At 42.0% G+C, this 13,888-nt stretch overlaps 1 protein-coding gene across 3 annotated transcripts in view; it reads left to right on the plus strand.

Annotated features, from left to right (window-relative positions):
* Window positions 1-13,888, plus strand: part of Ctnnd2 (catenin delta 2) — a 752,815-nt gene that overhangs the window by 657,403 nt on the left and 81,524 nt on the right. For 2 of the 3 annotated variants that reach the window (XM_041632036.1, XM_041632038.1), the window contains 2 exons: window positions 8,254-8,328; window positions 9,259-9,409. In XM_041632036.1, the coding sequence (XP_041487970.1) occupies window positions 8,254-8,328; window positions 9,259-9,409 (226 nt within the window). The remainder of the gene's footprint in view (window positions 1-8,253; window positions 8,329-9,258; window positions 9,410-13,888) is intronic. The other variant, XM_041632037.1, reaches the window with a different exon arrangement.

A 13,888-nucleotide genomic window follows, 5' to 3' on the forward strand; every position in this document is an offset into this window, starting at 1 on the left:
TCCTGTTGTAATTGAGGTTTATTGAAAACCCAGGCTTTGAAATGCAGAACTGGATGTGTGATGGCGATGAAGGTAAACATGTAGATGGCCTCAGTCTATTTCTGCTAAAATATGCATATTCTCTAGAAATATTATCAGGCTGTTTATAGTTTAAAATGAAGCAGAATAAAAGTCACATAGATAAGATCATATATTTTCTGAAGTGACAAGATAACAATGTAAAATTAAGGAGAAAGAAATAGAATCATTGGCCATACGACCCAAGTGAAATTTTTTAGTTGTAAGATCACTCAGAAGTTTGATACTTATCCTTAGAGAAAGGAATGGCGACCTTGAGAGGGTCAGTGAGTTTAGCTTAGTCTAGCAGTTTCTGTGTTAGAGAACCAGAGCAGATTAGTAGACTGCCACAAAAAAAAGCAAGACTCACGGTTTGGCATCTAAGATGCAGTGAGTTATCTTTGCCCTAGTTTTTGGCACAAGCCAAAGCATAAATTTTAAAAGCAAAGAAGAGTTTTAGAAAATGAAGAGTTTTAAAAATGGAACTTGAAGTATGATGCCTGATAGATGAAAATAAAAATAAAACTGTCCCAGAATAAACATAAAGGCTGTCTGAAGGCTCTGCCCATGTGGAGAGCATGAGAAATAGTATGTCAGGAGACAAGGACTAGGGTGAAGGACCAAGCCTGGGGCCAGCTCGTGGCTTTGTCATGCATGGCTCGGCAGCTTCTCCCCCACATGAATCAGGAAGTTCAACTGAGTCATGAACCACAGCATATTACAAATGGCACCTACACTGATGTCAGCTCCAGAGGTGACCTGTGCTGCTAACAATGCTGGGTCTGTCACTGTCAGGACAGACTCTGACTCCCACCCCAGCTCTGATGGAAGCGTCACAGAACTCCTGAACCAGATTGGCAGGCAGAGTGACAGGGTCCGAATTTACCTTCTTCTAAAGAAAACTAATAAAAAGAAATACATACAACAGTGGGGTTTTGACAGAGAACTTGAGGACAGGAAATAAAAAAAAATGTGATCCCTGAAATCAAAATAGGTAGAGTTCGTGGCACGAAACTTCGAAGATTCTGAATTGACGCAGGAAAGTCCCCTCTAACATTCTGCAGGGAACTCTTAGCACTTGCCTGTGAGAAAACCGCCTAAGCCTGTCAAAGGCCACCTGAAATAACAAGAAAGAGCAAAACTTGGCTCCTAGATGAGATGGACATAGGATGTGGTTCCAAGTGTCATATGGGAAAATCTCACAATTCACAGGTCATTGCCTAAAGCACACAGAAAAGTTTTTTTATCGTGAAGAATATTAGCCATGGACTGGGTGTTTTATCCTTTCCTAAAGAGCCTTATAAGCAAGATCCAAATTTATCAACAGTTTCAAATTGTATTGATTGCAGTCTAAACAAAGCCTTAAAGCATCTACGGGAATGCAGGAATTTTCAATATCTCATAATCTAAAATTGGGGATGCCTGCCATTCAGCTGGAAATTGCACTGCCAACAAATGAAAAAGAAAATGTAGTTCATAATAAAAAAGAAAGAAAGAGAAAGCAAGAAAGCAAGCAAGAAAGAAAGAGCGAGCTCAAGACTGACAGATGTTAAAATTAGCAAGCATGATAAAATTATGATGACCTCGTGTATGCTTAGAAAGTTAGAGATAGAGGACATGTGTTTGAAAAACTAAATAAAACATGTTGAGTTAAAAGTACCATGTTTGAAATGAAAAATACATGAGATGCAATAAATACCAGATTAAACATCATACAGGAAAAATTAGCATACTTCAGGACAGTGAGGCATCCATGAACCTCAGCTGGCCCAGTGCACACATCATTGGCCTCCCCAAACCAAAAGACATGAGAAGGATCAAGAGAACGGAAAAAAAAAAAATTGGCAGTTAAAATTGTTTCCAAACAGTGAAAACCATAGACTCACAAATCCAAGAAGTTCAAAGAACCCAAAACACAAGGAAACTGATTAAATTGTAGCAAGTACTTTATACTCAGCTCACTCAAACTCAGAAACAAGAAAGCTTCCTATCCCTCTAGGGTGAGGATTTGGGGGCGGGAGGAGGGGGAGCTGCTCTCATCAGCAGGTCTAGGTCAGCACCATGGACAGCAAAAAGGCGTTTCTAACAGTGACTAAGGAAATAAAAGTCTTAACAGGACAAAACAACTTCACTTAGAAAAGTTGTAAAGCTACTTTCTGGGTCTTTTCTGAGACGTGAACTATGCCAAAAGCAGACACTGTCGATCGCCCATGTAGTCAAGCCAGAGGGAAATCGGGACATAAGAGCTTGAGTTGGATTGCTATAGCATTGATTAGAGTATTGGGCAAAGCAGCTCAATATTCTGATCTTCCCATCCTGAACAAAAGCATCTACTCATGAGATTCTAGTCAGTGGGTCTAGCACGACAGATAGGGTTACAGGATTCAAGGATTAGTTTGGCTACAGAAAAAACTCCCTCAAGAGCACATAACCACTTAGGACCTAGATTTTTTTCCCCTGTGGAAATGGTTGGAAATCTCTGGCCCCATCAGTGATTGTATTGTCTTAGATCTTTAAGGCATAGACCCTTTCCGTGGAGATAGTCCTGCCTTACATAACGAGCACTTGGTGTTGAAAATCAGGCGGGCGCGCTCTTTCATCAATTAAACACTTCCATCTTCCACTGTGGACCAGAAACTGAAGATAACTGAAGCAAAAAGATGAATGTAACTTTGTCTCTCCTTTACTCTGTAGTAAAGATGTAAGTAAAAAGTTCAGAAGGTCATTGTCAACGGTGTGATGAGGGTATGTCAGGTCCGGGAGTGACCCTGAGGTCACTTTTACAAGAAAGGAGTAAGGAGGAGCCACACAATCCCAACATTGCTGCTTCAAACTCCAGGATAGAAGCCAATGGTTTCGAATGACTTCGGCAGACTAATCCAAGTGGTCTGTTATTTAAAGGAAGGCCAGCTGCTATGGCGTTCAGACCCCCAAATACAGAAAGCCTCAGACAAGATAGAAGGCAGAATTTATCCTCTCCTGATCTCAGAGGGAAGGTCAGAGGGCAGCAGGAAGCAGTTCACACAGGCTGAGAGCAGTTCTGTCATCTTCAACATGTGACTCCAAGACTACTCCCCTTGTTACACCCACCAGCAAGAAACAAAGAAAAGTAAAATTCAGTCCCCAGCAAGAAATATTCTCCATGCAAATCCCAGTGGCAGCTGTGTTCCCTGCTGATAGTCTAGGGTTCGTGGGCTTGGGAGACGGACACTTGCATGTGGTTTTGCTCCCACCAAAATGGAAAAGAATTGTAAGAAGGTCCTGTAAATCTAGATTCAAGAATAAGCTCATCTTCTTTCATGAGAAAAAGAAAAGGCTTTCACTAATATAGTTCCCTATGCTGCGGAACAAAGCGTTGTATGAGTAGAAAGTACTTGCAATTAAGTGCAGCTGCTGCGTAGGTGTCCACAGAAACTGTACTTTATGGTTACAAGAATAAAGGCCCCATCATTGTGGCCTCTCCAGACTGCTCCATATAACAAAATACAGATTTCCTCCACCCCATCATCAAAAGAAAAAAATGTTTTAATATCTAGAAAGCGGAATTCTCCTGACTCCATGAGAAAGATATTAAGACCAGTCCCCTGTTTTCATGAGAAACTACATTTACAAAGGAAAACTTAAGGGGAAATTTTTGGCATGGTATCAAATAAGGAAAAAGTAAACTATTTGAGTTACTTCCCTTGTCTCATATTGAATAAAAATGGTGGCCAGCTCAGCCTTGGAGCCTGCCACCTCCACTACACTCTGCTGGTTCGAGGGCAGGTTCTGTCAGTCTCCCCCCTCCTCAAGGATGTTTACACAGCGCTCTCAAGGGGGAAATACAGGTGGCTCAGGGTGAGACCTGAGGCAGCCTTAGTTTCAGGCATGCAAGACCTCTGGCCAGAAACAGGCACATCAGATTCCCTGGAAGGCGTTTCTAAATGGCAGCTACACACAGTGTTTGAGAAAAAATAACTTCAGAAGGTTCGTATTTAAAGATAAGTTCTTTTAATTGATAATTGCTGGTCTTTGCCATGGCTGAGGATGGGCTATAGGTTTTATTCAGCTTAACGGATGCTATCTCTAGGTCACTGTGAGTTGAGCCTCACCTTCCTTACTTCGTCATGGAAACACAGCAACATCCTTTTCCTCCCCATCCATACTTGGACGTTAGTGTTTCCAGCAAATACATGTGACAAAGCTCAATCTTTGCCGTAGCCTGACTTACTTGTGAGAAGCATGCGCGGGGTTAGGCAAACCTACCCTTTAAGCACACACTGTCTGCTGCCGCATTAGCCAGTGTCTCTGTTTATAAATTATAGCTTTAATAACAAGAAATTCTTCACTAGTGCCCTTGACCAGAGATTTCACTTCTGAGAGTGAGTAAATATTGAAATTTTGAAGATAAAAGTGTATAATCTTATTCCATGACTGAATTAGAAGAGCAGCACATGAATGCCATCAATATAGAGAAACCCTCGTGGGGAGGGCTTTGTGCTGACATTACCCAACTACTCCTTGAATTCATTATTAGTCACCAATCACAGTTGTATTTCGACTATAAAGGCTTAGTAACTCAGACAATTAGTAATAATAGTAACAATTGTACTAGCATGAGCCATATAATAGAAACCACATGTTTTCTGAATATTTAATACATTCTTTTTGTAATAAAACTTCAAGAAAAGTAACACTGAATAAATAATTTGGCCAGTGGGATATGTTATGTCCTAATATAATGCTAATTCGATTGCCAAGAAAATAACATGGCATTATAAATAAATTCAGAAGCAAATTTTAGACTCTCATAATTTATACTAAAGTTGTTTCTAGGTGCTTTTCTTTTCATGGGATAAGAATTAAGTACATTGAGGCCTTACGACAGCAGAAGATACTAGAATATTTCTGAAACATTAAATTATGGGCTGAGAGAAATGAGTTGGTAAGGTGCTTGCCCTGCAACTATGAAAACCTGACTTCAATCCCCAGAAACCATGTTTTAAAAAAGAATAAACTGGGCACTTATCATACATGGGGGTGAGTATTAAATTTTATCTGAAATCATTAGGTTTTAAAATGGGACATTTCTTCACCATGTCAAGAGATAAAGTGGGAAAATGTCTACTTTAGTAATTCCAATGGAGAAATGTCTGTCATTTAACACAAGATTTTTAATAGCTAATGACTGTACTACTAAAGCAGCAGAAAATGTAAGGACGAGAAAATTCATCAGTTCAGAATTTTAGCACTCTTGGGTTCAGCTTCAGAAGAGACTATTCTGTTCTTAATGAAAACACTATCTTCAGTTATTTAGTGCAGTGTTAGGGTTTCCAGGTGAGGGGGTAACCTGGGGAAACTACCTCTTACCTGGATAAATCAGCTTTAGTGGAATTATTGCATTTTAATGTGGGATAATTTTTAGAGTTATCATAGCCATCATTTATGTTTTATTCTGGCTGATATTTTTAAATTAAGTCCCAGGAAATCCACAATTGAATTAGGCAGCTTAGATTTAAAGAATTAAAACAAAATACTGACTTTACTTGATCTTTGAATTCCTCCGAGTAAGGAAATTTATTAGACACAAATACCTCTGTCCTGGATAGTTCTTTTTAGGTTCGTCTCTGAGCTTCATTTTGCCTAAAACAACAAAAGCGGTAAACAACCATCTAAACCCTTATAGGCAAACTCAGCAAGGGGCAGCTTTCCCATGTTGGCATCCCTCATCTTCTGCTAACATCGAGGTGATGCTGACCTTGGGTTCTGTGACCAGAACTCTGTAGATGGGTAGGGGTTGGATCCTGCACTGATTCTGTTTCTCTCCTGGAGTCAACCTTACCCTCCAGTGCCTTCTGTCTGGAGCACATAATGTTGTTAGGGTCAGTGGCTGGGCCACCTCTGCTTTGCTGTACTCTCTCAACCTTGTCTCACTGTTGAGCATCCTTGGATGCAGCCATATCTCCTCCTTGCTAACCATTCTTATGTGTCACCTACTTCCTAGTCAAGGAACTCCTCTGTAGTTCTTATCTGTGACTCTTTTCTCTTTCACACTCAACCCATAGAAGCCCTCAGGGCTACCCTGGTGACACTGGGGTCAAGAAGCCATTCATTCTTCATGGATCCCTCCAGGATGGTCCTGAGAACTTCACTTGTTAGTTTTTGGCCTCTTCTGTAGTCCAGTAAGAAAAGTCATTCATTGACTCCGCATTCCGCCATCTTGGTTGAGGAGGAGGGAGAAAGTAACACTGCTCCCTTGCGCCTGGACACTTCAGCATTGTGATGAGAGCTCACAAAGTACTGTTGCATCTCTGACGTCTTCCCATGATGCGCCCCACACCAGTGTGGAGACTCTGTGTGGGCTCTTAAAAGTGAACATGTTTTCTGCTCCTTCTAATCCCCTTTCAATCTATCCAAGCTTTTGCCTGGTGTGCTGGCCTTAAAACAACCATTTGCTTTTTCTTCTCTGTCCCATTCTGACAACATCTTGTGGAGCCGAACAATGACCCAAATTCTGCTCAGGAGAAAAAAGAAGAACACAATGTTTATTCTCTGAAGTACTGTATAATTCCATGTACACAAAAGTGACCCTTTTCTGACACAAACCGCGCTTAAGGAGAAGCAGCTCCATTCTCTTTTGGAACGCTGTGTGAGCCTCCTGCTTCTGTACGACTTGCACATGTGAAGCATTGCACAGTTCCCAGGCATCTGTATCTCCATTATGGCTTCTGTTCTTTTAACTCCTTCCTGGGTAACTCATGGGTTTCCAGCACACTCCCTGGCTGATGGCCTAAAAACATTGTGACCTCCTCTCTTGGAAAACCTAGAAAAACTCATGCAAATTTGCATCACCCTTTAAATATAATGAATATGGCAGGCTTTAGACTGTGGTGATATGAGAAGACACCCCCCCAACACACATGCATGCACACACACATACACACACACAACACAACACACACGCATGTACACACGCAAAAAAAGCCAAAAGTTCCAAAAACAAGAAAATTCTGCTCTTAGATCACTTGAGTGCCAAATCCATTGCCAGGCTGTCACTTTTCATATCGCAAGTCGTATGTGTGGAACTCATACACATTGGAAGTCTGCATGGTCACCTTTCGGTTGAGTTTTGCTTTGTTTCCTTTCGTGTTCCCATCAGAGTTAAAGGGACTTTCTCCATCCTCCACTTAGCAGGCCATCTTTCCATCCATCGTAGGGGAAGTGAGTGTAGTACTGGACCTTCTATGAATGTCATAGCTGTCACGTTTAGGGGCGTTACACATGTGGCAGTGTGGAAGACAGAGGTCAAGGGTAAGCCAGAGTTTGAAGGCTGATTGTAGATTACCTGGTCAGGAGGAGCAACAGCAGCAAAGAGGGAGAGCATAGTATCTTCAGCCAAAGGAGACACAGATTCAGGGCCAAGAGTATCTCTTATGATAAGGTTATTTAATATTTTACGTTTAAATATCCCTATTGATAAAGTGATGATGCTGATATTCCTGTGTTTTTGGGAATTAGAAGAGACCTCAACTGTATAAACCAAGAGCATAGGACCTGGAAACCTTGGTAGTGGAAAGGGAGCCATCTCTAAGGTCTGTGCTTAGGGTGCCAGGAACTGTTTGCAATGGTCTTTCAGGACGAAAGTATCCCAGTATTATTTAGTATTAATGTGCACTTTTTAATTCCTCCTTGTTGATGCAAACTCTGAATCCCATTGTCTTAACTCCAGGTTCTCTCCTAGTTTTATAGATGAGGCCAACCATAAGCAGCTGCATAGCTTACTTAGGCTTCAGTCCTTTCGGGGTTGGGTGCTAGACACTGGATAGATAAAGCAGTGTGTCTAGAGGAGGCGCTATTTATATGTGGGGAGCAAACGCACACATGGAAGTGGGCACTTGATGCCAGGAGGAGCACTCCCCTCTGGGAGCTGGTGTCAGAGCCACACAACATGGTCTAGCTTAGTGGTTCCCAGACCTTGGTGTTTCTCCATTGTCAACTGGGTTCCTGAATGTTGGTCCCTTGGCTTCTGTATATGGGACTGTTGGATTGGCTGAGAGGTGCCATGGTGAGTTTACTGCGTGCCTCCTCCTCAGGCACAGAGGGAAGAAGAGAAGCGTGCCTTCCTGGATGATGGTGTTGAAGAGAATGTGAATGTGATTTCTAACATAGGACAGGATGAAGTTGTTTGTTTTTTTTTAAATCTCATATTTCATGCAGGGCTGGGCTGAGGATGTGGCAGGCATGGCGCATGCCCTACGTTCACTGCCAGAGGGGGCTCCCTGCCTGCCACAGGTGAGAGCCAGCTCTGGGGTGCCTGTCCCTTTGGGGGTTTGGGGGGTTGGAGTGGGCCTGGTGGGGGGAGGGGCGGGGAAGGACTGGTTCCCTCCAAATCCGAATCCTTTCTCCTGAATGTATTTTTTCCAGATCATAAATGGAATTGCCACCCATCAAACCCTGACAGTCCGTCTTTCCTCACAGCTGTCTCTGGAACTCTATGGAACAGTACAAAACATGTGTGCATGTCTGCAAGGCTCAGACTACCTGCATTTTGTTAAATGACTGAGGCCAGGGGCTTTATCTGCCCAACAAGGGCACCAGCCCCAAACCAAAACAAATCATGTCTTTAAAAAATAGGCCATCGGATGATAGCCCTGGAAATAATACATTTTTATCCTAATATTCTTATTTCAAAAAGTGTTGTTGTTCTCACTCTTGCTTTTCAAGGTCATATTTTCCTCTCCCCAGTCCCATACTCTCTTTTCTCCTTATTTCTTCTCCATTGGTCCCCTCCCTTGCATGCATGGCGGTTGATCTCTATGGGCCATCTCAGAGCTCTTTTCAAAGACCACCTGTATGCAGCCCACACCACTTCCTGTGTGTGCTGGTTCTTTCTTGATTTCTCTAATATCATTGATCAGCTCTGCCCACCCCAAACCTCCACATCTTACAGCATCACGTGCACATCCTGTTGGTGGCTTTCGCCCCCTCCCCCCCCCTGCTGAAAACACTGCCACCAGAGAAAGGAACTGTGGTCCATGGAGTGACCCTGGAGCCTCCCAGTGCATGTCTAACCTACTCAGCCTGTTCTGCAGCTAGGTCATGGCAAGTCAACCTTTTTGGCTCCTGCGAACAGAACAGCCGCCTGATGACCCTCAGAGCTGTCGGCTTTATAGGGCTTCTCACCTCTGTTTCTAATCTCCTTTGCCTTCCCTCTTTTGGCAGTGGTCTGTCTATATCCGAGCCGCTGTCCGGAAAGAGAAAGGCCTGCCCATCCTTGTGGAGCTCCTCCGAATAGACAACGACCGTGTAGTGTGTGCAGTGGCCACGGCGCTCCGGAACATGGCCTTGGATGTCAGAAATAAGGAGCTCATCGGTACGTTCTCTCACTCAGTGTCCCAGTTTTTCACACAGGTGTGTGTGGGGCTGAATTCCCCTTGAGACCGTATGCGTGTGTGGGAACTGTGTTCATTAGGAGCTTTGTGTGTTTCCCGCTCTCCTGTTTCGATCAGTACACTGATTGATCCCTGAGAATTTAAAGGAAATGTGGTTTCTAGTCCTTGCAAATGGAAAGTGGACTCTGCGCTTCATGTTTGATCCTGTCCTCCCAATATTCCGAAGCTCTGCTATGCTGTTTGTTTGCCTCCTGCTTGGTGGAATTAAGAAGCCTGATAGGGTACCTGCTCCTTTTCTCCCTCTCTCTGTTCTCATTCATTTATATGTTTGGGTACCTATTCCTGTATTGCTTATCTATTTTTATCCTACTTAAAATGAAATAATCTCCCCTAAGAAATGTCAGAGATCTTTTATTAAGGGGGGCCATTAAAGAGGTAATATTTTATGTGCCTCTTCTATTAGTTCCAGGCCTGATCTAGATCCAGAGAGTTATCCCAATGAATGAAACAGACGGGAAGCCTTGGGATACTCTATACAACAACCAAAACAAATAAATGAATCGCATGCCTAGAAGTGTTCTTTGGGGGAAATGATAAAGAAGGCTGTCCTTGGTGAGCCTGTGATTTTTTTTCAGTTGTGTGTAAATTTACGTAACTACTTAGCCATTTTAAAATGTGAAAGTCTACGGCATTGGGTGTTTTTCCAATGCCGTATAATTGCCACCTCTTCATTCCAAAACATTGTCCTCATCCATGATCCAGACATTTCTTATATGTAGATTCATGGAATATATGAACTTATGTGTCTTGTGTATGATTCTTGGAATGGTTGTGGGTTGCTTTATCATGCATTATTAAATTATAATTGTACAATTAGAACACAGATGGCATTAGCACACACAAAATGTGGAACAGTTAAATAAAGTTACAATTAACATAGTACCTCACAAGCTTTGTCAAGGTCTCCACATACAGCACATGCTGCCTTTGGGTGGACTGGATAGCCAAGGCTAGCCTCAAAGATATAAACACTGGACCTTGGCCTCCCTAGTACTAGGGTTATAGACCTGAAACGTCATGCAGGAATCAATATTTGTTTATAATAGAACATTTGAAATGTTACTCTATCATTAACAATAAAAATTCTTTTAAAATCTGAACTTTCTTTTAATTTTACCCTTTGACCAATATCAACCTATGTCTCCCAGCTGGCAACCTCCTCCGGTAACCAGCATTCTGCTCTTGCTTCTAAAGGTTCATTCATTTTATATTCTACATTTATATTTCCCTTGCCATGGATGGCCCACAACTCCACCCATGTTGTCACGAATGCTATCGTTTCCTTTCGGTTTTAAGTCTCAGGGTCAATCTATTGGATTCCTCACTTTCTTTATGCACTCAGCCATTGATGAAAGGTTGTGCATATGTACCCAGAAACTGAATTGCTGGATCATATGGTAATTCTATGCTGTTTTTAATGTAGTTCCCAGAACATTGTCCATAATGTCTGTACTAATTTACAATCCCACTATCAAGACTCGAAGAAAAGTTCCCTCTTCTCACACTTACTTTCATTTATAAAAGCTATCTTGACAGGTGTGAGGTGATGTCTCGCTGTAGTTTAATTTTCATTTCCATAATGATCAGTCATATTGACTATGTTCTCAACTATGCCTTGGTCATCTGTATGTCTCCTTTTGAGACATGTCTAGTCATAACCTTTGCTCAGTTTTGAAATGAGCTGTTTACTCACCATTGGGGTTGATTTTGGGTGTACTTCAGTATTAACCCCTTGTCAGGTGTGGGCTTTGAAACATTTCATCTGAACCCGCAGGTGGTGTCAGTCATTCCCATTCTTGGCAGGGCTTTTGTAGCTCAATGCAATCTGGCATGTGTGTTTTGAGTTTTCTCGCTGAGCTTTTGGAGTCAGATCTGGAAAAACCAATGCCCAGACCAGCTTTCCCCTATATGCTTTCTTTAAAACATCATGCAATTTCACATTTAACTGTGTAATATATTTTGAGCTTAGTTTTATATATTGATGGAGATAGGGCTTATTTTCATACCCCTGTATGCAACTTTTTCACTTTATGGCCATTGTTTTAAATGAAGTTAAGTTGGAAGTGGTTGATTAAAAAAAAAAAAAAAAGCTTTCAGACTTAAAAGCTTCTGTAAAGCAAAGGAGACGGTCAGCAAGACAAAATGACAGCCTGCAGAATGGAAAAAGATTTTCACTAACCCCACATCAGACAGAGGTCTGATCTCCAAAATATGCAAAGAAATCAAGAAATTGGTCACCAAAAGAACAAATAATCCAATTTAAAAAAAAATGGAGTACATACCTAAACAGAGAACTCTCAACAGAGGAATCTAAAATGGCTGAAAGACACTTAAGGAAATGCTCAACATCCTTAGTCATCAGAGAAATGCAAATCAAAACTCTGAGATTCCATCTTATACCTGTAAGAATGGCCAAGACAAAAAACACTGATAACAACTTATTCTGGAGAGACTGTGGGGTAAAGGGAACACTTCTGCATTGCTGGTGGGAGTGCAAGCTGGTACAACCCCTTTGGATGTCAGTGTGGTGATTTCTCAGAAAATTAGGAAACAACCTTCCTCAAGACCCAGCAATACCACTTTTGGGTATATATCCAAAGGATGCTCAGTCATAGCACAAGGACATGTGTTCAACTATGTTCATAGCAGCATTGTTTGTCATAGCCAGAACCTGGAAACAGCCTAAATGCTCCTCGACCAAAGAATGGATAAGGCAAATGTGGTGTATTTACACAATGGAGTACTACACAGCAGAAAAAAAGGATTCCATCTTGAAATTTGCAGGCAAATGGATGGAGCTAGGAAACTTCATATTGAGTGAGGCAACCCAGACCCAGAAAGACAATTATCATATGTACTCATTCATTAGACATAAAGCAAAGAAAATCAGCCTACAATTATAATCCCAGGAAACCTAGCAACAATGAGGACCCTAAGAGAGACTTACATAGATCTAATCTTCATGGGTAGTAGAAAAAGACAAGATCTCCTGAGCAAATTGGGAGCATGGGGACCATGGGAGAGGGTTGAAGGGGAAGGGAAGGCAGGGAGGGGAACAGAGAAAAATGTATAACTCAATAAAATAAAATAAAAAACAAAAAGCTTTCAGTAAAGGCGGAAAGGAAGGTGGTTCTGCAGACGTGTAGAGGGAAGAGAGAAAATGGGAAGGTGTAGGACAAAGGCTGCTTGATGTCTGGAAATTGAATCTGCAGAAACCTACCGAGAACTGGCACCAGCGCCATAGACCACTGTTACAGGGTGGCACTGGAACTGAGGGGGATGGCAGAGTTCCTCGTGGGCTTCCTGGATGGCATTGCAGCAGGTGACAGTGGTCAGTCGATGGGATCTGGAATCTGAGCAGCAGGAAGCTGGACCAACCACAGCAGGCACGGTGCAGCCTGCTGTACCGCTTGGCAGTTTAGAGACGTGAGATATGAGCGGGCAAAACTCTATCACTGGACAGTTGAAGAACCAGGCAGGATGCGTTGAATACATGCTCCGTGATCCAGGGACCTGACACCTTTCCCAAGTCATTTCCCAGCGCCCATCAGATCTTCCACTCTGAACCAAAGTATGTGTGGGTTTCCAGCCATTTGTTTACTCTGAAGAAAATCAGATTTCACGTCAGTGTCTCCTAAGTGCGTTCACTCATCATCCTAATAACATATTATAAAGAAGGACGTAAACTTTCAAATTTGGTATTTGTACTTAGTTTGGGCTTAATTTTAGTATTTGCAGACTCAGTGTGTTTTGCATATTTAAACTAAGCTAGTAAATCAAAAGGTCAAATAACCCTCGGCATATACATGTTTCCTTTCCTTAAATAGCAATGCAGACAGGACCAGCACCAGGTCTTCCAATAAAAGCCTCATAGCTTCTCTATAGCATAGAGGGAAAAATCAATAGCTAATCAGTCTACTGCCTGGATGCTAAACACTAGGTATTGTGCGCTTGCGTGTTTTATGTCTTTTGGTGGATTAATATATAACAAAATACTGAAGTATTGATTGGCTTTCTAGCTCCCAGACATCCTTTTATTCTGTAAAGCCAGTTATCCAGTGGTCCATCTGAGCTCGGAGCACTTGACGCTCCAAATTGTCTATGAAGCCATTACTATCAGATGTCACCAAGGAGGAAATGGAGGCAACCATTCAGAAACAGCGCTGAAAGCACTGAAGCCCGGGCTTCATGAGAGCAGTAGCTGTTTTGTGAATGAGAATAGAATTTACCAAATTGTTAAGATTCTGTTTAGGAGAAAGCACACATGACTCTTGTCAACTGACTGACTCTAAATATTGTATCAAAGTGACTGTTTGTACCGAGAAATTCTACATAGCACTTTGTACATTGAAAACAATGACTTTGAACTAAGTACAACGGCAACCGCACAAAGAAAGACA

This window comes from Microtus oregoni, unplaced genomic scaffold, assembly GCF_018167655.1.
Source record: "Microtus oregoni isolate MIOR12 unplaced genomic scaffold, Mior012 000040F_ref0000088, whole genome shotgun sequence".
NCBI lineage: Eukaryota > Metazoa > Chordata > Mammalia > Rodentia > Cricetidae > Microtus > Microtus oregoni.